Source organism: Leptopilina heterotoma, unplaced genomic scaffold (genome assembly GCF_015476425.1).
Source record: "Leptopilina heterotoma isolate Lh14 unplaced genomic scaffold, ASM1547642v1 Lhet_350, whole genome shotgun sequence".
NCBI lineage: Eukaryota > Metazoa > Arthropoda > Insecta > Hymenoptera > Figitidae > Leptopilina > Leptopilina heterotoma.
In genome coordinates, this window is record NW_025111032.1 from 1,018,735 (window position 1) to 1,042,464 (window position 23,730).

The following is a 23,730-nucleotide window of genomic DNA, read 5'->3' on the forward strand; positions in this document are numbered from 1 at the left end:
AATTTTTGAAGAATTAAAAAAAAAAGATTGCAAAGCAAAAATATATTTGAAAAAAGTTTCGAAATAAAACAATTGATGAGAAAATTTTTTTAAGAATTAAAAACAATGATTGCAAAGAAAAAAGATATTTGAAAAGTTTATCAAAAAAATTATTTAGAAAATTTTTTGAAAAATTCCCCTCAGAAAAAAATTATTGCAAAGAAAAAAAGATGAATTTTCTGTTTGAAAAATTCGAAAATGAAGAAATAGTAAATAATGATGAATTTTTTTTTGTGATTTGTGAATGAAATGCATTTTTATTTTCATATATAGAAATTGACAACTTATGGCATAAATTATAATGAATGTATAAAATAATTATAAATTGTTAATAACATAGTAGACTAGATCATAAATAATCTTATAAAATTAAAACCCAAATTCCTCTTAAAATTTATCCATTTGCCTTTTGCCATTAAAAAAAAAGACCAAAAAAATAAACAAAAACAAATTACACAGCAAACTTCACACTTCAAACTATTTCAAATCTCAACAATAAAATCGACACCATGATTGTTTTTTTCTTTTTCTTTTTTGTATTCCAATTATACAAAAAAATTAGTTCTATATTAAACAATGCCAATTTTTTTTAAATTACTAAATTACAATTTTATTCTAATGTACAATTTATTTTTGAGCCGCAATTTTTTTTCAATTTAAACTTTTGAATTAAATTTTAATTCAAAATATATTTAAATTTATAGTTGAATTTTATTTTCAATTGTTATTAATTTCAATTTTTACAATGTAATTTTCAATTGCATTTTATTGGAAATATTTTCAATTTTGTGAAAAATATTTTCATATAATTTGAATTGAATTTTAATTGAAAATTTATTTACTTGAATTTCATTTTCAATTAATTTTAATTTCAATTCAATTTTACCGTTAATTACAATTTTTTCAAATTCAATTTCTTTTTTTAATATTTTCAATTATAATTTAGTTGGAAATATTTTCACTTTTAATTGAATTGCAAATTTAAAATATTCTCAATTATCAATTTCATTTTACATATTTTCAATTATAATTTTGTTAAAAATATCTTCAATTTCAATTTTCGTGTAAAATTATATTTAAAATATTTTCAATTTCAATTTGATTAAAAATAATTTCAATTTCAATTCAATTAAAAATATTTTCAATTTCAATTCAGTTAAAAATGTTTTCAATTTCAATTCAATTAAAAATATTTTCAATTTCAATTTGATTAAAAATATTTTCAATTATAATTTATTTGAAGATATTTTCAAATTCATTTAAAATATTTTCAGTTACAATTGAGTTTAAAAATATTTTCAATTTCAGTTTCTCTTTTTTTTAAATTTGAAAATATTCTCAATTATATTCTGAATTGAAAGTTAAATGTAATATAAAATATTTTTTAATTTCAAATTGAATATAAATTTTTTACTACACAAATTTAATTATAATTACAATTTTTCCCTAAATATTTTTGTTTTACATTCAATTTTTCCTTCCCTTGGGCAAATAAAAGTTAGTTTAAAATTTCCTATAAAAAAAAAAATAGGCGCCGATTTTTTTTTTAAATAAGTAATTATTTAAAAAAAAATAATAAATGCTTCTATGTAAAAATATGATAAAAATAGTGATGGAATGTCAATAAAAACTTGTCGATAATTTAAATACTCGATTAAAAAAAAGAAAAAAAAATACATGAAACTATTAAATGTATTAAATAAACCGAATTACCTAAAGTTAAAATTAATTTTTATTTTTATCTTAAAATCTTCCGGTTAGCAAAAATTGTCGACTTTGCCATCGATTTTGTAATGAATTTAAAAAAAAATTCTCAACATCGGCTCTTTTTTTCTTATTGGCATATAAAATTCTATATTACAATAAATATTTACATTCCGATGTCTATTTTTCTCTCTTTTTTCATTTATATCAAATTTATATCAATATATTCAGTACCATTTTTGAAATTTACTAAATATTCTAATTTTAAATATGAATTAATTTAAATATTAAATAAATAAATATTTAAATTGCCAATTTTTAAAAAAAACGAACTTGTGTTTCATTTTTCTTTTAACTAATAAAAATTGGATTTATCGTTCCAATTAATCGAAATTCCATCACTGCGATTTTTATTTTGTGTAAAATGTAATAAGTGAATAAAGCAGAAACAGCGTTCAGTGAAAATTTTAATTTTTCTATTAAAAAAAATCAGCAATAAAATTTCTATTTGCAAATTTTTAAATAGAAAAATGTTCTGTTCATGAAAAATTGTGATTTTTAGATCAAAGACAATTTTCAATTTTTCTTAAAAAATATTTTTTCGCCAATTTTTCTTTTTTACATAAATAGGCTTTATTTTTCTTCTTTTGATGAATTCATTTCTTTCTTTGTTAAATTTTTTTTTAATGTCGTACAATATTTTAATACTTTTATACTTTTATTTTTTTTATATATTATATTGTTTTTTATACTTTTTCAAAAAGAGAAAATTAAAAAAAAATAAGAATACTGAATTTTTTAAGTTTCTGATTTTAATTTTTTTTTCTCTTTTTGAGCTGAAAATATAAAAGAATCTCGAAAAAAATATTTTTTTACGAATAAATTAATAAAATATTAAGAATATTAGGAATAAATAAATTTTAAAAAAATTTTAATTTAAGATTAAAAATTAAAATTACATAATTATTTTAAATATATTAAAAATATATAAAAATATTGTTCATTTTGTTGGGAAAAAAAAAATTTGAACAAAGAAAGAAAATGAAGAGACGAAAAAAAATTCGAAATTGATCGATAATACTGAATTGTTCACGACAAATTGTTCATTTATTTGGTTTTCGCGCTTAAAAAACTGACTCTGAACACAAATTATCTCTTTAGTATATTTTTTAAATATAGAAATCTAGAGAATCTAAACGAAAGTCTTTTTGTTGTTGGTGTTACGCTTTCCAACTTTGCAAAAAAAAAGAGATTGCACGACTCCTTTTCTCAAGCAACGAAAATATCGCTCTTGGGTCGTTAAATATTTGATCGACTTCTTCTTTATCTCGATTACATTTCATTTCTTCTTCTTTACATTATAATAATAATTATTATAATAATAATAATTATAAATTATTATTTTAATATAATAATTATTATTATTTCGTTATTTAATAGATTAATTCTATTAATTCTATTATTTAGAATTAAGAAATTCCTTTTCAATCGTATAATTAATTAATTATACGAATATTTATGTAATTCGAGATTCTTTTGTAAAGAAAAAAAAAATGTTAAGGCAGATTTTTCTCTTCTCTTTCCTTCAATGTTTGTTCGATGTGTTTTCCGATTTTTCAAATCGGCAATGAAAAAAATTGATTGTCTTGTTTTCATTGGGGATAAAATTGTGAAACGAAAAATAATTCCTCGAGACAAGCACCACCTTCGATTGAATTTCTATTCACAGGCTAATTTACTGTCGAAACTACTGAGCGCAATGGCGAATGCCTGAAGAGCGCACAGGGGAAATCTATAGTCCATTGTGAAAACGTCCTCGGCCACTCGACCAAATTGCATCACTACATAGTCAACTGAAAAAAAAAGAAATTTATACTTTTTTCCAAGAAAAAAAAAAAAAATTGAAAAAAAAACAACTCACCGTCTGTGTCGTGAACAACTTGAAAATTCTTCACCGAAGCTTGCGTGACTCTTCCATGAAAATTGAGAACATACGATTGTGTGTCGTCATTCCAAACTGGAGTTTTATTGTGAAGTTCAATTAAATTGTCCATATTCTTCATTTTATAGCACTCTGGAAAAATTTAAAAATTATTATTATTATTATTATTATTTATATTATTATAGAAGTCAAAAAATAAAAGGAATAAAAAGGAAATACCAAGTAAAGTTTCCGAGTCCTCCTGGGGACAAATTTGAATTCTCCTTTGATCAGGAGTCATTCCGGGAATGATGACAGTCATTTTTCTTGGACCTTTGAAGCCAAGAACATTGGTGTCATAAACAACGGCCGCCAATTCTTGTCGTGGATTCGAGCAGCCCTCGTGTTTATCGTCCTTCATCAATGAATAACCATTATCGTAAACCGTAAATTGTGTTCCCAAAAGATTCGAGCGTAATTTTCCAATGTACGCCTCGCCACCACGCGAAAGATCCGTTGGATCGGTTGATATTAAATAATTACTCGTCTTACTTCTCTTTCGCTTACGTCCGGCTAGTAAAAATACCTGGAGCACAAAAAGAAATGTTTATCTTTAAAGCAAGTAGTTTTTCTTTTAAAAAAAGTAGTTTTCTTTTTTAAAAAAAGTGTTTTTCTTTTTTAAACTGCTTTTTTTTACAGGCCTTGGATCGACTTTAAGGCGCAAAAAAAGTCGCTTTAGTCGATTAAAAATACAAAAAAAAGTGGAAAAAGTCGTTTTATTTAATCCAATGTTGTCACAAAAATTTTATTTTGTCTTTCCCTGACCTTTCACTGATTTCTAAATTCAATCATTAAAAATTTGCATAATTTTCTTAAATAAATATTTAAATACCTACTTCATATTTGTTTTTCTACAAGAAATAAAATTTTTTAAATTTCAATTTAAAACCTTCTAAATAAATTAGAATGGAAGAATTCTAAGAATTTGTTTTTTTCTAAAATATTTTTATATAATTTTTAGAAGAAAATTTTCAATAATTTTCATTTTAAAATTTACAATTGAAGATTTTTCATTGAAATTTTTGAGAATTTAATTATTTTAAAAATTTACAATTAAAATTCATCAAAAGTTGATTTTCAAAAATTATAATAAAATACTTTTAAAAAAATAAACTGTTTTAAATTAAATTTTACAAAATTTCAATTATTACAGACCTCGGAACGACTTTAATTTTTTAAAAATTCCTGAAAATTGGATTTAGACAAAATTTTTATTAAAATTCATGAAAGTAATTGAAGTTTGCAACGAATTTTAATAAAATTCATGAAAATTGAATTTAGACAAAAATTTTATTATAATTTCTGAAAATAATTGAATTTTGCCAAGAGTTTTATTAAAATGATAGATGAATTAGAATTTTAATAAAATTCCAGAAAAAAATTGAATTTTGCAAAGTGTTTTATTACAATTCATGAAAATAATTGAATTTATCAATAAATCTTTTAAAAATTCCTGAAAATTGAATTTAGACAAAAATTTTTATTAAAATTCCTGAAAATAATATTGAATTTTGCAACGAATTTTATTAAATTCCTGAAAATTGAATTTAGACATAAATTTTATTAAATTTTATTAAAATTCATGAAAAAAAATTGAATTTTGCAATAAATTTTTTAAAAATTCCTAAAAAATGGAATTTAGACAAAAATTTTATTAAAATTCATGAAAATAATTGAATTTTGCAACGAATTTTAATACAATTCCTGAAAATTGAATTTAGACATAAATTTTATTCAAATTCATGAAAATAATTGAATTTTTCAATAAATTTTTTCAAAAAATTTTGAAAATTTAATTTAGACAAAAATTTTTATTAAAATTCATGAAATTAATTGAATTTTGCAATAAATTTTTTAAAAATTCCCAAAAATTGGATTTAGACAAAAATTTTATTAAAATTCATGAAAATAATTGAATTTTGCAAAGAGTTTAATTAAAATTCATGAAAATAATTGAATTTTTCAATAAATTAAAAAAAAATCCTGAAAATTGAATTTAGACAAAAATTTTTATTAAAATTCCTGAAAATAATTAAATTTTGCAACGAATTTTAATAAAATTCCTGAAAATTGAATTTAGACAAAAATTTTATTAAAATTTCTGTAAATAATTGAAGTTTGCAAAGAGTTTTATTAAAATTATAGATGAATTAGAATTTTAATAAAATTCCAGAAAAACATTAAATTTGGCGAAGTGTTTTATTAAAATTCATGAAAATAATTGAATTTTGCAATAAATTTTTTGAAAATTCCTAAAAAATGGAATTTAGACATAAATTTTATTAAAATTCATGAAAATAATTGAATTTTTGCAACGAATTTTAATAAAATGCCCTAAAATAATTAAATTTTGCAAATAAATTTATTAAACAAATAAATAATTGAGTTTTTCAAAAATATTTTAAAAATAATCAAATTTTTGATGAATTTTAATTATAAATAATTTCTCAAAAATTCTAAAATAGTAAATTTTAAAAAATTTTAAATTACTTTGTCAGAGAATTACTTTTTTTATAACTATTTTATTATTTTCATTTTTTTATCGAATTTACACTTGAAGATTATTCATTAAAATTTTTTAAAATTCAATTATTTCAAAAATTTTCAATAAAAATTCTATAATATTGTTAATTTTCAAAAATTATAATAATAAAATACTTGAAAAAAAGGATTTATTTTCAATTAATTTTACTAAATTTCAATTATTCAAAATCTTTTTAATTGTATATTTCAAAAATTCAATTAGAAATATTTTTCAAAAATAATTTTCGAAAGATTTATCTTCAGCTATTTTTTATACTGCACGTAAAAATCGAAAAAAGTTGCAGCTTTTTATACTAAAAATATGGTATTTTTTATTTTGTCGCAAAATTTGGAAGAAAAGTCGAAAAAGTCGCAATTTTTTAATATAAATCGATAAAAGTAGCATTATTTGAAAATAGTCGAAAAAAGTTGAAAAAGTCATAATATCCGAGGCCTGTTTTTATTTTAAAAAGTCCTTTTTTTGGAAAAAAGGAAGTAAATTTTTGAAAGGAGAAAATAGACAAAAGAAGGTAAATAAAGAAAGAAAGATAATAAAAACAAAAAAAAATATACAAAAAGAAAAGGACAAAAAACTATAAAGGAATTTTTTTTTTAAATTTAAAAAAACTTTTTTGTAAATTCTATTATGAAATTTTACCTTTTTTCCATAATCGCGCTCCAGGTGTAAAAAGTATGTTGGATAAAATCCACGATCCATTCCTTTGCGATCGCGAGTAATTCGACACTTGTAATGCATTTTTTTATTTGCCGGTTGAAGTACAAATTGCTCAATATTTCCTTCGACATTTCCTTCAGCTTCTGGACTCTGAAATTAGCACATTTTGAAAATTATATTATTCATTTTTATTTTATCATCTATTATTCATTCTTCCTGCACAACAATAATTAAAAAAAAAAAATTTTTGTAACCTTGATTTTGCGGACCAAAAATTAAAAATTACGAACCATTTTATTATTTTTATCAAATGTTTTGAATATTATATAAATTATAATGAAATTCTAATTTAATGTTCTGATGAAGATTAAATTATAACAAAAATTAATTCAACAAAATTATTTTCAATTAAAACTCGTAATTTAATTTCGAATCTGAAATAATTCAATTCTTATAAAGAATTTTATTTGAAAAAAGAAAGTGAAAAATCAAAAATAATAAAGTAATTTTACCCACCGAAGTGAGATTATCTCTGTTAATAACGACAGTTGGCGCATCAGAAGGCGCCACTCTTAAGGGCGATTGTGATGGAAATGATTCCGGATGAGGCTGTAAATCAACAGGTGACGATTCTTCGTCAGCTCCATCGTAAAATGTACCATCTGTGGTTATATCTAGAAAATAAAAACATTAATTTGAATATGAATTTAAAAAAAAGAAAAAAGGAAAGGAGAAAGCACTTTTTTTTTATTTAATTACCAGTTAAATCAGTCTCCATAGTTTTATTTTCAGGCAATAGACCAATGTCTGGATTTCCCGGTGACATTGTAAATTGTAAGGGTCCATCGTATCCTAAAATTAGAAGAAAGATTCTTTTTAAAAAAATTTTTTTTGCTTTTGTTTTTCGCAAATTTTAGTACATAAAAGAAAAAATAAAAAAAATATTAAATTTTAGTATATTTTACGTAAATTTTAAGAATTTGGTGGTAAATTCAAAAAAATAAAAAATGAGAAAAAGACAAATAAAAAACTAATTAATAAAAAATAGGAAAATAACAATTGTTTACCATGAAGTTCCTTATTTGGATTCAGCCACTTTGTCGAGTGACTTGTGAGTTGTGCAGCAGATAAATTAGAAGCTTGAACCATTCCACTGGCACCTGTTTGTCTTTTTTGCTTCATTTTCTGCGCTATCAATTGCCTCTGAAATAATTATTACGAAATAAATAAGGAAAATGGAAATAAATTAGGAAAGTTGGAAATAAATAAAAAAGAAAATGAAAATAAATAACAAAATAAAATTTAAAGAAAGAAAAAATTTTAATTAACAAAAAAAATGGAAATAAATAAAAAAAAATCGATTTAAAGAAAGAAAGAAAATGAAGAAAAAAAAATAAAATTTAAAGAATGAAAGAAAATGTAAATAAATAAAAATGACAATGGAAATAAATAACGAAAATGGAAATAAATAACAAAATAAAATTAAACCAATTAAAAATAAAAATAGAAATAAATAAGGAAAATGGAAGTAAATTAGGAAAATTGGAAATAAATAATAAAGAAAATGAAAATAAATAAGGAAAAAAGAAATAAATAAAGAAGAAAATGAAAATAAATAACAAAATAAAATTTAAAGAAAAAAAATTTTAAATTAACAAAAAAGAAAAAGGAAATAAATAAAAAAAATTCGATTTAAAGAAAGAAAGAAAATAAAGAAAAAAATAAAAATTAAAGAAAAAGGGAAATTTAAATAAATAAAAAAAGTAAATGGAAATAAATAAAAAAATTAAATTTACAGAAAGAAAGAAATTTAAATAAATAAAAAAAATCGAAATAAATAAGCAAAATGGAAATAAATAAAAAAGGAAATGAAAATAAATAGTGAAAATGGAAGTAAATAAAGAAGAAAATGAAAATATAGAAAAAAAATAAAATTAAAATAAATAAAAAAGAAAATGAAATTAAATCAAGAAAATGGAAATAAAGAAAATGTAAATGAATAAAAAAATAAAATTCAAAAGATAGAAAATTTAAATAAATGAAAAAGAAAATGTAAATAAAAGGAAAACGTAAATAAATAGAAAAAGAATTTAATTTAAATAAATAAATAAAGAAAGAAAGTGTAATAAATAAAAAATGTAAATATTTAGACAAAAAACAAACTTTACAATCGCTCGTAAAATATTATATCAGAATCAACATAAATTATCAATAGCAATAAAATTGACCTATTTTTCCAATTAATTGACTCTCGATTCATTTACTTTCTTTAGACTATCGAAATTTATTAAAATTCATATCAATTAAAACTGTTTTCCCCTCTTGGAAAAAAAGTATTTCTCAAAACAAAATTTTCCAAAAAAAAAAAAAAAATTGTCAAAACATTTAACAATTACAAAAAAGAAAATTCATTTCACACAAACAATTGGATTTCGAAACAAAAAAAGAACAATATTGTTCGCAATAAAAGGATATTTTTTTAGAGAAAATAATTTTCTAAGCCAAGGAAGAGAATATTAATTAAAAATTTAAAAGGGCATCGATATAATAATGCGCGAGTGTCTCTCTCTCTCTCTCTTTCTCTCGCGATAAAAATTGCGCCCACACTATAAATAAATAAATATTTTATCCAAATTTTTCACTCACCTGTTGCTCCAATTTTTGTTGTCTTAAATCTAAAGAAGTCATTGTTTTGTCGATTATTTCGTAAATTTTATCATTAAAATTCCACTAATGAAAAATGTTTAAAATGAGTTTGTTTACGTGAAAAGGCATTTGCCGTTGTTCCCGACACCAAGGCAACCGCCTTGAGCACTTTATTTATTAGGTCACATTTTCAAAAGAGAATTTTCCTCAAATCAGAGCGCTGGACTCGTTTCTCTCGGCCAATGAAAATTGAGCATTAAAGTTCAGGGTATATTTCACAATTATCCGAACGTGGACCAATAGGGAGTTGGCTGTCAATGGCATTATGGGAAAATGAAAAAAACGTGACTTTCTGCATAAATGTCAACATAAAAATTATAAATATTTAATTTCAGTGTTTTGTGAATTAATAAAAAAAACTATATAAAATGGGACTTTTTGAATTAAGTTCCTGGGGCGAGGGGGAAATTAAAAGGAAGAGTGAAAAGAAAAAGTCTAAGGTATGTACATTTTTGAACTTTTTTATCATTTTTACAATTGTTCTTATGCTTTCTTTTAAAAACAAATTCTTATATTTGTTATCAAAATTTTTATTTTTAAGTTTCGAAGATAAAAGTTATGAATTATATTATGATTAAATTTCGAGACTTTCGTTATTTTCATTCACAAAAAAAATTCACGAATGACAATTGTTAATTTTAGGTTAGGTTTTCCGGCTTTTTTGTAAAAGTTTTAAAAATCATTAATTAAATATACTTAGCTTACCAAGAAGGTTTCTTCAATTGCATTATGTGATAAAATTTATTTTGTTTTTAAAAAAATAATTATATAAAAAAGAAGAAAATCAATTATTTTCAAAAGTTAGTAGTAAAATTCTTCTCAGAAATTCAATTATATTTTTTTAAATTAGTAAAATTTTCCACAGAAATTCAATTATTTTCTAAAATTAGTAAAATTATTCGCAGGAAATCAATTAATTTCTAAAATTAATAAAATTCTTAATAGAAATTCAATTATTTTCTAAAATTAATAGATTTCTTCACAGAAATTCAATTCTTTTCAAAAACTGATAGATTTCTTTACAAGAATTCAATTCTTTTTCAAAATTAATCAAATTCTTCGCAGGATTCAATTATTTTCACAAATTTTAAATAAAATTCTACTCAAGAATTTAATTACTTTTTTAAAATTAGTAAAAATTTTCACAGGAATTCAATTATTTTTCAAAATTATTAAAATTATTAGCAGAAATTTTCAATTATTTTCAAAAAAATTAGTAAAATTCTTAACAGAAATTCAATTATTTTTAAAAATTAGTAAAATTCAATTATTTTCAAAATATTAATAGATTTTTTCACAAAAAATTCAATTATTTTCAAAAATGAATAAAATTTTTCTCAGGAATTGAAATATTTTTAAAAATTAATATAATTCTTACCAGAATTCAATTATTTTCAAAAATTAAAAAAAAAAATTCTCGTCAACTTTTCAATTATCTTTATAAATAGGAAAATTCTTTGCCGAAATTCAATTATTTTCAAAAATTTTTAATAAAAAATACATGGCAAAATTTTAATTATTTTCAAAAACTTTCCTCAATTCAATGATTTTTAATATTTACTATTTTAATAAAAATTCCTATAAGAATTCAATTGGTTAAAAAAATGTTTTATAAAATTCTACGCAAACAATTTATTTCTTTTCATAAACAATAAAAATTCCACAGGAATTCAATTATTTTAATAATCTTTGCTACAATTTATTTATTAAAATTTAAGTATTATAATTTCGATACATTTTTAATTAAATTTCTTTAAAGAATAAAATTATTTTCAAAAAATTTAATGAAATTTTTTACGTAACAATTAACAATTCAATTTTTTTCAAAATAATTTTAGTAAAATTCTTCGCGAAAATCCAATTATATTTAAAAATTTACAAATATTCTCGTCAAAATTTCAATTATCTTTATAAATAATAAAATTTTTCTCCAAACTTTTAATAAAATTCTTGGCAGAATTTCAATATTATTTTTTATAAAATTTTCATCAAATTTCTCGAAAAATGCAATTATTCTTAAAAATATTATGAAAATTTGTCAAGAGAATTCAATTATTGAAAAATTTGTTGATAAAATTCTTTATGAAAATTCAATTTTTAAAGAAACATTCGATATAATAAAATATTTATTTTTGTATTTAAATAATTGAATTCTCGTATAGAATTTCCTAATAAATAATGATTTAAAAATGAATTTCAAATTTAAAATCTTTGAATTTATTTGAACTTTTTATACATTTAATTACGAATTCTATCGAATTAATTTTTCTTAATAAGTTTAATGGATTTTTTTTTAATTATTTGAAGCTTTTATAATAATTTCTAATATATTTAATTGAAAAATTGCAGAATAATCGAAATTTCGTAAAATTAAATAAATTGTAAACAAAAAAATTTAAAAATTCACAAAGAAGTTTTTCAAAAATTATTGTAAAAAAAATTGAAGAATTTCAGTTGAAAATTTTAGAAATGAAGAATTGAATTGAAATGAAAATAATTTTGAAGAATTTACAGTAACAAGTTTTATAATAATATTCTTTTGTTATTGAATTTCAAATTTTTGATTATCTTAATTTCTATTAGAATCAATTAGAAAAGAAAATATTTATTAAATATTTATTTAAAAATGAAGTTATCGTTAAAAATTTTATTCGTTTCTGAAAATTCTGTATGTTGATGATTATATAAATTGTAAAGGATAAATGAAAAATCAAAATGAATTTGAAATTCTGGAATTTATTTTTTAATTTTTTATATTTAGATATACATTAACCGACACCATATTTCTAAAATTATTTGAATTAACCCATAATAACTACAGTAGTTTAATTAGAAGAAGTACTGCCTGCAAATAAAATTCCAGAAATTTTTATCAGGCACTTTCTTCTTTTGCTTCTTTTTTGGACAGCAAATAATTAATGTCTTCCAGGCAAGGATGCAATTCTATTGAAATTGGTAAACTTATATTCTGATTAGATGACTTGTCTTTGCTCTCAGCGTTATTAATAGCTTGAATAATATTATCATCGATAACAGCAGTAACCTTTTCAACATTTTCCGGTTTCCTGAAGATGCCTACACTTTTTTTATTACTCATAATCTGCCGTAAAAAGTCTCTTGAAACGTTTGACATAACTAAGGTAGAATCTTGTATAATATTCGAATCTAATTTTTTCTTTATAAATTCACGATCGACTAAAATATCTTCAATTTTTTCTGGTGCTCTTGAAATAATAACTGATATACTTGGCAAAAAATCTCTAAACTTGTCATTAAATAAAGTTTCAAGAGTACGTAAAAGCCTGAGAATCTGTCCAATATCATCAGAAATAATGTCATGACAATTGATAACTACAACAAACTTTAGTGATTCGAGACTTCTTATCAAATGATACAAATAAATGGAATTATTCAGATCCTGCAGTGGACCTCTATTGTCCATTAGTGGAGGAGTATCCCAAATCTCCAAATTCTGTAATTCTGTCCTTGTTGATTTCCATTTTGTAGGAATTTTAGTTTTTGATACTGTTCCAGTATAAATTTCTGGACCTGTGGTACTATTGTTAGCTTTTCTCAGTTTTAGGGCTTCATATTTATTTGGTCTGTAAGCTATTAATTCATTGCCTATTAAGTAATTAATTAGTGCTTCTTTTTCACTTCCAACGTCGCCCAAAAAAATTGCCGCATTTCCACTTTGACCTCGAGTTGCTTCCTCCACACTTTTATGCACATCATTAAACAATTGAGTTAGTCCATTTAAATCATCAGAAGTGAGCTTACAGAACTGACTTCTAACAATGGAAACTAGAAAGCAGATTATTGCTATTCTTATCATGATTGATCAACAAGGTATTACAACTTTTTTCCAGTTGATAATTGATATTTAAAAACCCTGAAAAGTAGAAAAACCTTTTTTTGACTATAGACCATTTGAAATTAAAATTCTAATTTCCTTGGGTGCACTATGGGGAATTTTTGATAACAAGTGTGATAAAATCTAAGTGGCATTTAAAATCATATAAAACCTTCTGGAGGTTGTTGTTCTAACTCTTCCGATTATAAGAAAAATAATAATAAATAATTAAAAGAAAACTGATTTTTAACCTGAAAAAGTAATGTCAAAGTTGACTATATGTTTGTAAAAATTTGCAATTGTTATTCAAAAATTCAAAATGACTGATTCAATATGGCGGAAGTATTTTAAAAACTATTTTTTTTTTCAGGCCTCGGATATTATGACTTTTTCGCCTTTTTTCGACTTATTTTCAAAAATTGCGACTTTTTCGACTTTTCTTCCAAATTTTGCGACAAAATAGAAAATACCATATTTTTAGTATAAAATGTTGCAACTTTTTTCGATTTTTAAGCGCAGTATAAAAAATAGCTGTAGATAAATCTTTCGAAAATTATTTTTGAAAAATTTTTTCTAATTTTTTAAACTATACAATTAAAATTTCGAATAATGGAAATTTAAAATTATTTAAAAATAAAAACTTTTTTTCAAGTATTTTATTATAATTTTTCAAAAATTAACTATTAAAGAATTTTTATTGAAAATTTTGGAAATAATTGAATTTTTAAAAATTTTAATGAATAATCTTCAAGTGTAAATTCGAGAAAAAATGAAAATATTAAAATAGTATTGAAAAAAGTAATTCTCCGACAAAGTAATTTAAAATTTTTTTAAAATTTACTATTTTAGAATTTTTTGAGAAATTATTTATAATTAAAATTCATGAAAAATTTGATTATTTTTTAAAAATATTTTTTAAAAACTCAATTATTTATTTGTTTAATACATTTTTTGGTAAAATTTAATTATTTTAAGGAATTTTATTGAAATTCATGGCAAAATTCAATTATTTTCATGAATTTTAATAAAAGTTTTGTCTAAATTCCATTTTTTAGGAATTTTTAAAAAATTTATTGCAAAATTTAATTATTTTCAGGAATTTTAATATAAATTTTTGTCTAAATTAAATTTTCAGGAATTGTATTAAAATTCGTTGCAAAATTCAATTATTTTCATGAATTTTAAAAAAAATTTTGTCTAAATCCAATTTTCAGAAATTTTTAAAAAATTTATTGCAAAATTCAATTATTTTCAAGAATTTTAATATAAATTTTTGTCTAAATTAAATTTTCAGGAGTTTTATTAAAATTCGTTGCAAAATTTAATTATTTTCATGAATTTTAATAAAAATTTTGTCTAAATCCAATTTTCAGAAATTTTTAAAAAATTTATTGCAAGGAATTTTAATAAAAATTTTGGTCTAAATTCAATTTTCAGGAATTGTATTAAAATTCGTTGCAAAATTCAATTATGTTCATGAATTTTAATAAAATTTTTGTGTAAATTCCATTTTTTAGGAATTTTCAAAAAATTTATTGCAAAATTCAATTATTTCCAGGAATTTTAATATAAATTTTTGTCTAAATTTAATTTTCAGGAATTTTATTAAAATTCATTACAAAATTCAATTATTTTCATGAATTTTAATAAAAATTTTGGTCTAAATCCAATTTTTAGAAATTTTTAAAAAATTTATTGCAAAATTCAATTATTTTCATGAATTTTAATAAAATTTTTGTCTAAATTCCATTTTTGAGGAATTTTTAAAAAATTTATTGCAAAATTCAATTATTTTCAGGAATTTTAATAAAAATTTTGGTCTAAATTCAATTTTCAGAAATTGTATTAAAATTCGTTACAAAATTCAATTATTTTCATGAATTTTAATAAAAATTTTGGACTAAATTCAATTTTCAGAAATTGTATTAAAATTCGTTACAAAATTCAATTATTTTCATGAATTTTAATAAAAATTTTGGTCTAAATTCAATTTTCAGGAATTGTATTAAAATTCGTTGCAAAATTCAATTATGTTCATGAATTTTAATAAAATTTTTGTGTGAATTCCATTTTTTAGGAATTTTAAAAAAATTTATTGCAAAATTCAATTATTTTCAGGAATTTTAATAAAAATGTTTGTCTAAATTCAATTTTCAGGAATTTTATTAAAATTCGTTACAAAATTCAATTATTTTCATGAATTTTAATAAAAATTTTGGTCTAAATCCAATTTTCAGAAATTTTTAAAAAATTTATTGCAAAATTCAATTATTTTCAGGAATTTTAATAAAAATGTTTGTCTAAATTCAATTTTCAGGAATTTTATTAAAATTCGTTACAAAATTCAATTATTTTCATGAATTTTAATAAAAATTTTGGTCTAAATCCAATTTTCAGAAATTTTTAAAAAATTTATTGCAAAATTCAATTATTTTCATGAATTTGGATAAAAATTTTGTGTAAATTCCATTTTTTAGGAATTTTCAAAAAATTTATTGCAAAATTCAATTATTTTCAGGAATTTTAATATAAATTTTTGTCTAAATTCAATTTTCAGGAATTTTATTAAAATTCGTTACAAAATTCAATTATTTTTATAAATTTTAATAAAAATTTTGGTCTAAATCCAATTTTCAGAAATTTTTAAAAAATTTATTGCAAAATTCAATTATTTTCATGAATTTTAATAAAATTTTTGTCTAAATTCCATTTTTTAGGAATTTTTAAAAAATTTATTGCAAAATTCAATTATTTTCAAGAATTTTAATAAAAATTTTTGTCTAAATTCAATTTTCAGGAATTTTTAAAAAGTTTATTGAAAAATTCAATTAATTTTGTAAATTTTTAATAAAACACTTTGCAAAATTCAATTTTGTTCTGGAATTTTATTAAATTTCTAATTTATCTATAATTTTAATAAAACTCTTTGCAAAATTCAATTATTTTCAGACTTTTTTTTAAAACTTTTGCCAAATTTAATTATTTTAAGGAATTTATTTAAAATTCATTTGCAAATTTTAATTATTTTTCAAAGATTTTACTAAATTTAAATTATTTTTTAAAAAGATTTTACCAAATTTCAATTTTTTTAATTTTTAATTGTTATGTAATTGTAAAACTATTGCGTCTTTCAAAAATTAATTAGAAATATTTTTAAAAAGTTAATTTTACAAATTTATTTATTAAAATTTTTGAATATATTCTACCTTAATATCTTTAAAAAGAAAAATGAACGGTTTCAATTATTATAAAAAAATGAATTTTTGTATTTAAATAATTAAATTTTATTTCCTGGTGAAAAAAGAAATAAGAAGTATTTAAATATTTTATTTAGCAAAATTATACAAGTTTTGATTAATTGAATTTAGAAATCAGTGAAGAATCAGGGAAATAGAAAATAAAATATTTGTGACAACACTAAATTAAATTAACGTCTTTTTTTCCTATTTTTAATCGACTAAAGTGACTTTTTTTGCGCCTTAAAGTCGATCCGAGGCCTGTTTTTAGCTTATTTTTTAAATCAATAAAATTCACTTGAAACTTGTTACTCGGGGATTTTTGGGGTCACTGATTACGAATATGTAGTCAGTTTTAAAAAATACAAAATGGCTGATCCAATATGGAGGACGATTCTTTTAAAAGTTAATCTGAATTATGTTTCTAATCTAAAAAAATTGAAAATCCTCCTTTTTTGTCAAATTTGTAAACTTTTTAAATGATTGCATATTTATGATTTTTGATTGTGATTTTATGTACAGAACGGAAATAATATTACAAATTGAATTGTTTGAAAATTTCTATAAAAAAAATGCAATTAAAAATTTAATAAACTTATCTTATTCATAAAAATAATATCAGATAACATTGCCTAGAATGTTAAAATTGTTATTTTTAAAAATTACGAGCTTATAAAAGTTTTTACTGAAGGACTGCTACAAATTTACAAAAATATTTCTTAAATTTAATTTTTATTAAAAGTACCAGAAAAAATTAAATTTTTAAATATAGTTTATCAGAAAATCCTCAATTTCTGTGTTACAAAATTGATTGCATAAATTATTCAATTATTTTCAGAAGAAATAAAATTCTTCGCAGAAATTCAATTCTTTTCAAAAATTTTAATAAAATAATTTTCCGAAACAATTCAATTATTTAAAAAACAAATTTTTTAATTAATAAAATAATCTTTAACGTCCGAGATATTCATAAATAAGTGAAAAAAATTTTTTAATAAAATTCATTTGGGTAATTATTTTCATAAATAGGAAAAATTTCACAGGAATTCAATTATTTTCACAAACAATAAAAATTTATCGCGGAATTTCAATTATTTTTAATACAATTTTAATCGAATTCCTCGAAAAATGTAATTATTCTTAAAAATTATATTACAATTAGTTGACAGAATTCAATTATTTAAAAATTTGTTGATAAAATTCTTTATGAGAATTCAATTTTAAGAAACATTCAATTATTCAATTAATTACTTATTATACTTATTTTTTTTACTTCTAATAGAAATAATTGAATAATTTTTAGAAATAATTAAATTTTGAACAGGTTTCAAATTAAAATCTATGAAAATCTGAATTTTTCAAACATAACTAACAATTCTGTGGAATTAATTTTTTTGAGAAAGTTTATAGTATAATTTGATTTTTAAAATGCGGTATTTTCTTACTGTTTTGGTGTCAAATTTTTCTTGTATTTGGTATTCAGGAACAATTAGACGAATGTCAATATTCTTTTGTTTTAAACTCAATGCCACGTAACAGAGATTGAACGTTTCGTATTTGTACCTTTGAAATATCTAAATTTGATTATTTGTTGACCAATAGAAAAAGTACAGATGCAACGAATTCGAATTTGAAGAGAAAAATATTATTTATCAGTGAACAGATATTCTGTTAACCAATAGAAAAATTACAGGTGCAAGTTGTTCAGTTTGGTAGGGAAAAATAATATTTATCAGTGAATGTTTAGAAAGAAGATAAATAAAATATTTTTAAATAAACTTAAATGAATAAATGAAATCAATATATGTTTTAAATTATTTTCAAATATTTTAATAAAATTGTTCAAAATAAATTAATTATTTTGAATAAAATTTGAATAAAATTTTTTTTTTTTAAATAATTCAATTATTTTTTTAGATTTTAATAAATATATATAATAAAATAAGTTATTTTAAAAATAAAATTTATTTTTACAGAAACGAAAAAATTTTCAAGGTTCTCCAAACAAAGGAAAAAAAGAAGAAAATATTTCGAAATCAAAGAAAAAAAAATTTGATCCATCCTTCAAAAATATTTCCATAAATAATCAAAAAACCACAGAATCTCCGAAAAAAGTAAAAAAAATAAAAAGAAAACAAAGAAAAAAACAATTACAGCAAATAAATTTAACAACAAATAATTCTCCGACAATTAATAATAAGAAAAAACAAAAAAAAATATTGTCATCGAAAATTTCACGTGAAACACCATTTCCAATTATTAAAAAAAAATCCACCTTCGTTGGTGTAAAGGGACCAGTTTTGGATAAATTAGAAAATTTAAATAATAAAACAGAAAAAATGTCAGTGAAAAAAAGAAAGTTCAAAAGAAATCGAAGACAAAATTTAGAGGAAAATGAATTAATGAATTCTTCTGTTTCAAAAGAGAAGAAAAAAAAGAAATTTTCGTCTCAAAAAGAAACGATGAATTTTAATAGTCCCAAGAAAATGGTTTTGGGAAAAATGAAAAATGAAAATAAGAAAAAAATTATGGAAAATAGAGGAAAAATGACAAATAAGAGAAATCGATCAGAAATTGAAGGGGAGAAGGAAGAAGTAATTGAGTCAAAAAAGCGAAGAAAGTCGAAGAAAAATAAATCTAATGCGCTCGTAAAAAATTCGGTAAAAGGCAAAAAAAAAAAATTCGAATTAAAAAAATTTTTAATGTTTTACTAATTAATTTAAAATCAGCTTTAACGAAAATATAAAAATATTTTTATTATATAAAAAATTTTCGAATTTTCCTTCTAAAAAGTATACAATAAAGAATAAATCTAATCTACTGTATATAAAAAAAAATCGAATTCTATTTTTATTTACATTAAAAATAATTTAAGAACGTTTTCTTTACAAAAAGATAAAAAAAAATTCGAATTTTATTTTCATTTACACTAAAAATAATTAAGGAAGGTTTTTTTTTTTTAACAAAAAGATAAATATTAAAATTAAGTAGATTTATGAAAAAAAGAATTAAAAAATCCTCTCATAAGATTTTTTAATTTTTTTTTCTCTCTCATTAAATTTAAAATTCTTTGTCTTAAAATTAAATGTATATAATTTTTTTCATTTCATTTCAGGGCAAAAAGAGTCAATTAAATAAAAAAATAGATGTGAACACACTGAAAGGAATGTTGATGGATAAAGAGGAAGAGAAGAACAAACCAAATTGGGAAAATTCATCGTCAACATTGAGAGAGAGAATGATTGCCCAACTTCGTTCGTCGAGATTTCGCTTTATCAATGAAACTTTGTACAATAATGCGAGTTTCGAATCAAAGAAATATTTCAAAGACGATCCTGAAGCCTTCGACGCTTATCATAAAGGTTTTCAGCAACAAGTCGATAATTGGCCTTTGAATCCTGTCGATATTATTATAGAATCAATCAAAAAATGGTAAGTAAATTTTTTTAAAAATATTTTATGACTTTTTCGACTTTTTTCGACTATTTTCCAAAAATGAGACTTTTTTCGACTTATTTTCAAAAATTGGGACTTTTTCGTCTTTTCTTCCAAATATTGCAACAAAACGCCACATTTTTAGTATAAATTTGCAAATTATTTCGATTTTTCTAGTGTGAAAAATAACTATAGAAAAATAATGAAAATTAGCTTTTCAAAACTAATATTAAAATTTTTTTCATTATAAATTTTTAAAATTCAATTATTTTCAAGATATTTTTAAAAATCAACGTTTTAGAATTTTTAAATTTACATTTTTGATAATAATTGAATTCACAAAAATTTTAATGAAATACTTTCAAGTGTAATTTTTAAAAATGAAATTTAATGAAAATTAGCTTTTAAAAATTATATATAAATAGTTTTTAAAAAAAACTAATTCGTAGAATTTTTTTATTCTAATTTTTTGAAATTTAATTATTTTTAATTACGTATTTCCGAAAATTCAAATACATAAAAAAAATAATAATAATATTAAAATTTTTAAGAATTATTCTTAACATTTTGGATGAGAAATCAATCATGATTAAAACTTTTATTTCTTTTTTTAAATTGAATTATTTTTTAAAGATTATAACAAATTTTTATCAAACAATTTCAAAATAATTAAAATCATTTCAAGGATTTGATCAAAAAATTTGAGAATTATTGAATTTTATCGAAGAATTCGAATAAAATTTTTGAAAATAATTAAATACTTCTCAGAATTTTAAAACATTTTTCTAAAATAATTAAATTCATGTCAGAAGTTTAATTATAATATAGAAAATAATTAAATTCTTCTCAGAATTTTATTACTTTTTTCTAAAATAATTAAAATTAAATTGATTCACAAGCCTCGGATATTATGACTTTTTCGACTTTTTTCGACTATTTTCCAAAAATGAGACTTTTTTCGACTTATTTTCAAAAATTGGGACTTTTTCGTCTTTTCTTCCAAATATTGCAACAAAACGCCACATTTTTAGTATAAATTTGCAAATTATTTCGATTTTTCCAGTGTGAAAAATAACTATAGAAAAATTATTCAAAAATTATTTTTGAATAATTTTTCAAATTAAATTTTCGAACTACATATACAATTAAAATGATTTGGAATAAAATTGAAATTTTGTAAAATTTAATTGAAAATAATTGATTTTTGTCAAATAATATTATTACAATTTTTGAAATTTAATTAAAAATATTCAAGTGTAAATCTATGAAAATGAAAATTAATGAAAACTTAGCTTTTAAAAACAAATATTAAAATTTTTTTTTAAAAAAGGTCATTCTTAGAATTTTTTTTCATTATAAATATTTAAAATTCAATTATTTTCAATATTTTTAAAAATATAATTCCGAAAATTCAAATAAGCTACAAAAAAATAAAACAAACGTTAAAATTTTTCAGAATTAATTTTAACATTTTGGAGAAAAGAATTTTTGTAAAAATTTTTAATCAAAATTCTTCAAAAAATTACTTATTTTTTTTTAAATTATACATAAATTCTTTTAAGAAATTCAATTATATTCGAAAAATTACATTAGAATATTTTTAAAAAAATAATTCTTAGAATTTTTTTTATTATAAATTATTATAAGATTTACTTATCTTCGAATAAAGGAAATTAAATTTTGTTTCAATTTACTTCTTTAGATTCTTATTAAAATTTCGTAAAAATCATGTTTTTTTATCTATAATTAAAATTCTTCATAAATTTGATTATTCATTTTATATTTTTCAAAAAAATTTAATTATTTTTAAAAGATTTTTACAAATTTCAATTATTTTTCAATCGATTTTACCAAAATTCCATTTTTTTAAAAACATTTTATCAAATTTCAATTAATTTTAAAAGATTTTACCAAAATTCAATTGTATGAAAATTTTTCAATTGTTTTTGTAATTGAAAGACTATCTATTATCTTTAAAAAATTTGTTTAGGAAATTGAAGTAAAAAAGTGTAATTATATTTTCAAAAACCTAATTATTTTCAGTAATGAAAATTCTTCATTTTTTAAAAAAAAAATATAATTTTTCTAACAGTTTTTCATTAAATTTAAAAAAAATTAAGAATTATTTAAACAACTCGTGTAGAAATCACATTTAAAATTTAATTATTTTCCAAATTTTCAATTAGAATTCTTCAAAAATACGATTATATTTCCGAATGATTTTTAAAAGTAAACAAATGAAATTTAATTAAAAAACAAAATTTATTTTAAATAAATTTGCAAAAAATTTCAATAATTGTTTAAATGTGTTAACATTATTTTCGGAAATAGAATTATTTTTAAAAAAATGTTAATTACATTTTTTCAAGATACAACTTTTTTCGTAATTTCTAAATTAAATTATTCAAAACTTCAACAATTTTTGTTAAGCAAAAATTTGAAAACTTATTATTTTTCCACAGGAATTAAAATTTAAAATGATTTCAGTAAAAAAACCTTTTGAAATTTAATTATTTCTGAAAATTGCAACTGTAATTCTTCCAAAATTCAATTATTTTTTATAATTTATAATTTTACTTGAAAAATGTGGGTTTCAATATTTTTATATATTTATTTTTATCTTTCAGTCCGAAAGATTACATTGTAGCCGATTTTGGCTGTGGGGAAGCAAAAATCGCGGAATCAGTTTCTCAAAAGGTGCATTCCTTCGATTTTGTGGCGATGAATGATAAAGTTACAGTTTGTGACATGGCGCACACGCCTCTTTTGAAAAGTGGAGTAAACATCGTTGTTTTTTGTTTATCACTCATGGGAACGAATCTCAACGATTATTTACTGGAAGCAAATCGTGTTCTCAAAAAAGGGTTTGTTTTTTTTAAATAATTAGTAATTATAATTAAAATAATTTGAATTTTCCCATTAAAACCTAATTTTTTAAAATAATTTCAAAAATTAGTAATTCTACAAGATTATTTTTTGTAGAAAAAAAAAATTTTGCATTTTGAATCACAATTACAAGCCTCACATATTTCTTTAATTTATTGTCCATTTTTAAGATTTTTGAGATTAAAATTTATAAAAATAATTATTTTAGGGGAATCATGAAAATTGCAGAAGTGGAAAGTAGATTTGAGAATATCGAGGACTTCATTAAATTAGTCACAAATTATGGATTCGTCAACACATGGTCGGATCTCTCGAATGATTTATTCTACTTTTTGGATTTTAAAAAAGAGAAAGATCTCGAAAAGGGAAAATCGAAACTCCCTGCAATTGAACTCAAACCCTGTTTATACAAAAGACGGTAATAATCGAAAAAAAATATTAATGACATGGATTTTTAATTCTTTTTCTCAAAGAAACCAAAATTCTTTTTGTTTGTACAAAAAAGTGATTTTAAAAATGATTTTCTAAAAATATTTTTTAGTTTCATAAACTAAAAACTAAAGGAATTTACATTGTACAATAGAGTAAGAAATATAGTTTTAAGTAAAAATGTAAATAGAATTACTTAGAAAATGTTAAACTGAATAAGTAGATAATAAATTGAATTTTAAGTAAAAAAAAAATTAATGTC

General features: G+C 20.4%; 3 protein-coding genes across 3 annotated transcripts; 1 reads left to right on the forward strand and 2 right to left on the reverse strand.

The window, feature by feature from the left end:
- Positions 1–2,831: 2,831 nt before the first annotated feature.
- On the reverse strand, positions 2,832–9,721 carry LOC122505220 (protein king tubby). Its single transcript, XM_043616710.1, has 8 exons — positions 9,570–9,721; positions 7,991–8,126; positions 7,683–7,775; positions 7,440–7,597; positions 6,906–7,073; positions 3,905–4,250; positions 3,665–3,817; positions 2,832–3,596 (listed from the first exon to the last, which is right to left on the reverse strand). The coding sequence occupies exons 1-8, from the start codon at positions 9,609–9,611 to the stop codon at positions 3,463–3,465; spliced, it is 1,230 nt and encodes a 409-aa protein (XP_043472645.1). The 5' UTR covers positions 9,612–9,721; the 3' UTR covers positions 2,832–3,462.
- Positions 9,722–12,345: 2,624 nt separating this feature from the next.
- Positions 12,346–18,320, reverse strand: LOC122505221. The gene is made up of 2 exons (XM_043616711.1): positions 18,164–18,320; positions 12,346–13,521 (listed from the first exon to the last, which is right to left on the reverse strand). The coding sequence occupies exon 2, from the start codon at positions 13,462–13,464 to the stop codon at positions 12,502–12,504; it is 963 nt and encodes a 320-aa protein (XP_043472646.1). The 5' UTR covers positions 13,465–13,521; positions 18,164–18,320; the 3' UTR covers positions 12,346–12,501.
- A 497-nt stretch (positions 18,321–18,817) lies between these two features.
- LOC122505223 (ribosomal RNA-processing protein 8) lies at positions 18,818–23,722 on the forward strand. Its single transcript, XM_043616712.1, has 4 exons — positions 18,818–19,378; positions 19,834–20,150; positions 22,781–23,017; positions 23,248–23,722. The coding sequence occupies exons 1-4, from the start codon at positions 19,058–19,060 to the stop codon at positions 23,459–23,461; spliced, it is 1,089 nt and encodes a 362-aa protein (XP_043472647.1). The 5' UTR covers positions 18,818–19,057; the 3' UTR covers positions 23,462–23,722.
- Positions 23,723–23,730: the final 8 nt, after the last annotated feature.

Coding starts and splice junctions, on each gene's coding strand:
- LOC122505221 (XM_043616711.1), bottom strand. CDS start 13,464: ATGATAAGAATAGCAATAATCTGCTTTCTAGTTTCCATTGTTAGAAGT.
- LOC122505220 (XM_043616710.1), bottom strand. CDS start 9,611: ATGACTTCTTTAGATTTAAGACAACAAAAATTGGAGCAACAG. Junction 8,127..9,569: donor AACAAAAATTGGAGCAACAG/GTGAGTGAAAAA, acceptor TAATTATTTCAG/AGGCAATTGATAGCGCAGAA. Junction 7,776..7,990: donor TCCAAATAAGGAACTTCATG/GTAAACAATTGT, acceptor TTCTAATTTTAG/GATACGATGGACCCTTACAA.
- LOC122505223 (XM_043616712.1), top strand. CDS start 19,058: ATGTCAGTGAAAAAAAGAAAGTTCAAAAGAAATCGAAGACAAAATTTA. Junction 19,379..19,833: donor ATGCGCTCGTAAAAAATTCG/GTAAAAGGCAAA, acceptor ATTTCATTTCAG/GGCAAAAAGAGTCAATTAAA. Junction 23,018..23,247: donor AATCGTGTTCTCAAAAAAGG/GTTTGTTTTTTT, acceptor TAATTATTTTAG/GGGAATCATGAAAATTGCAG.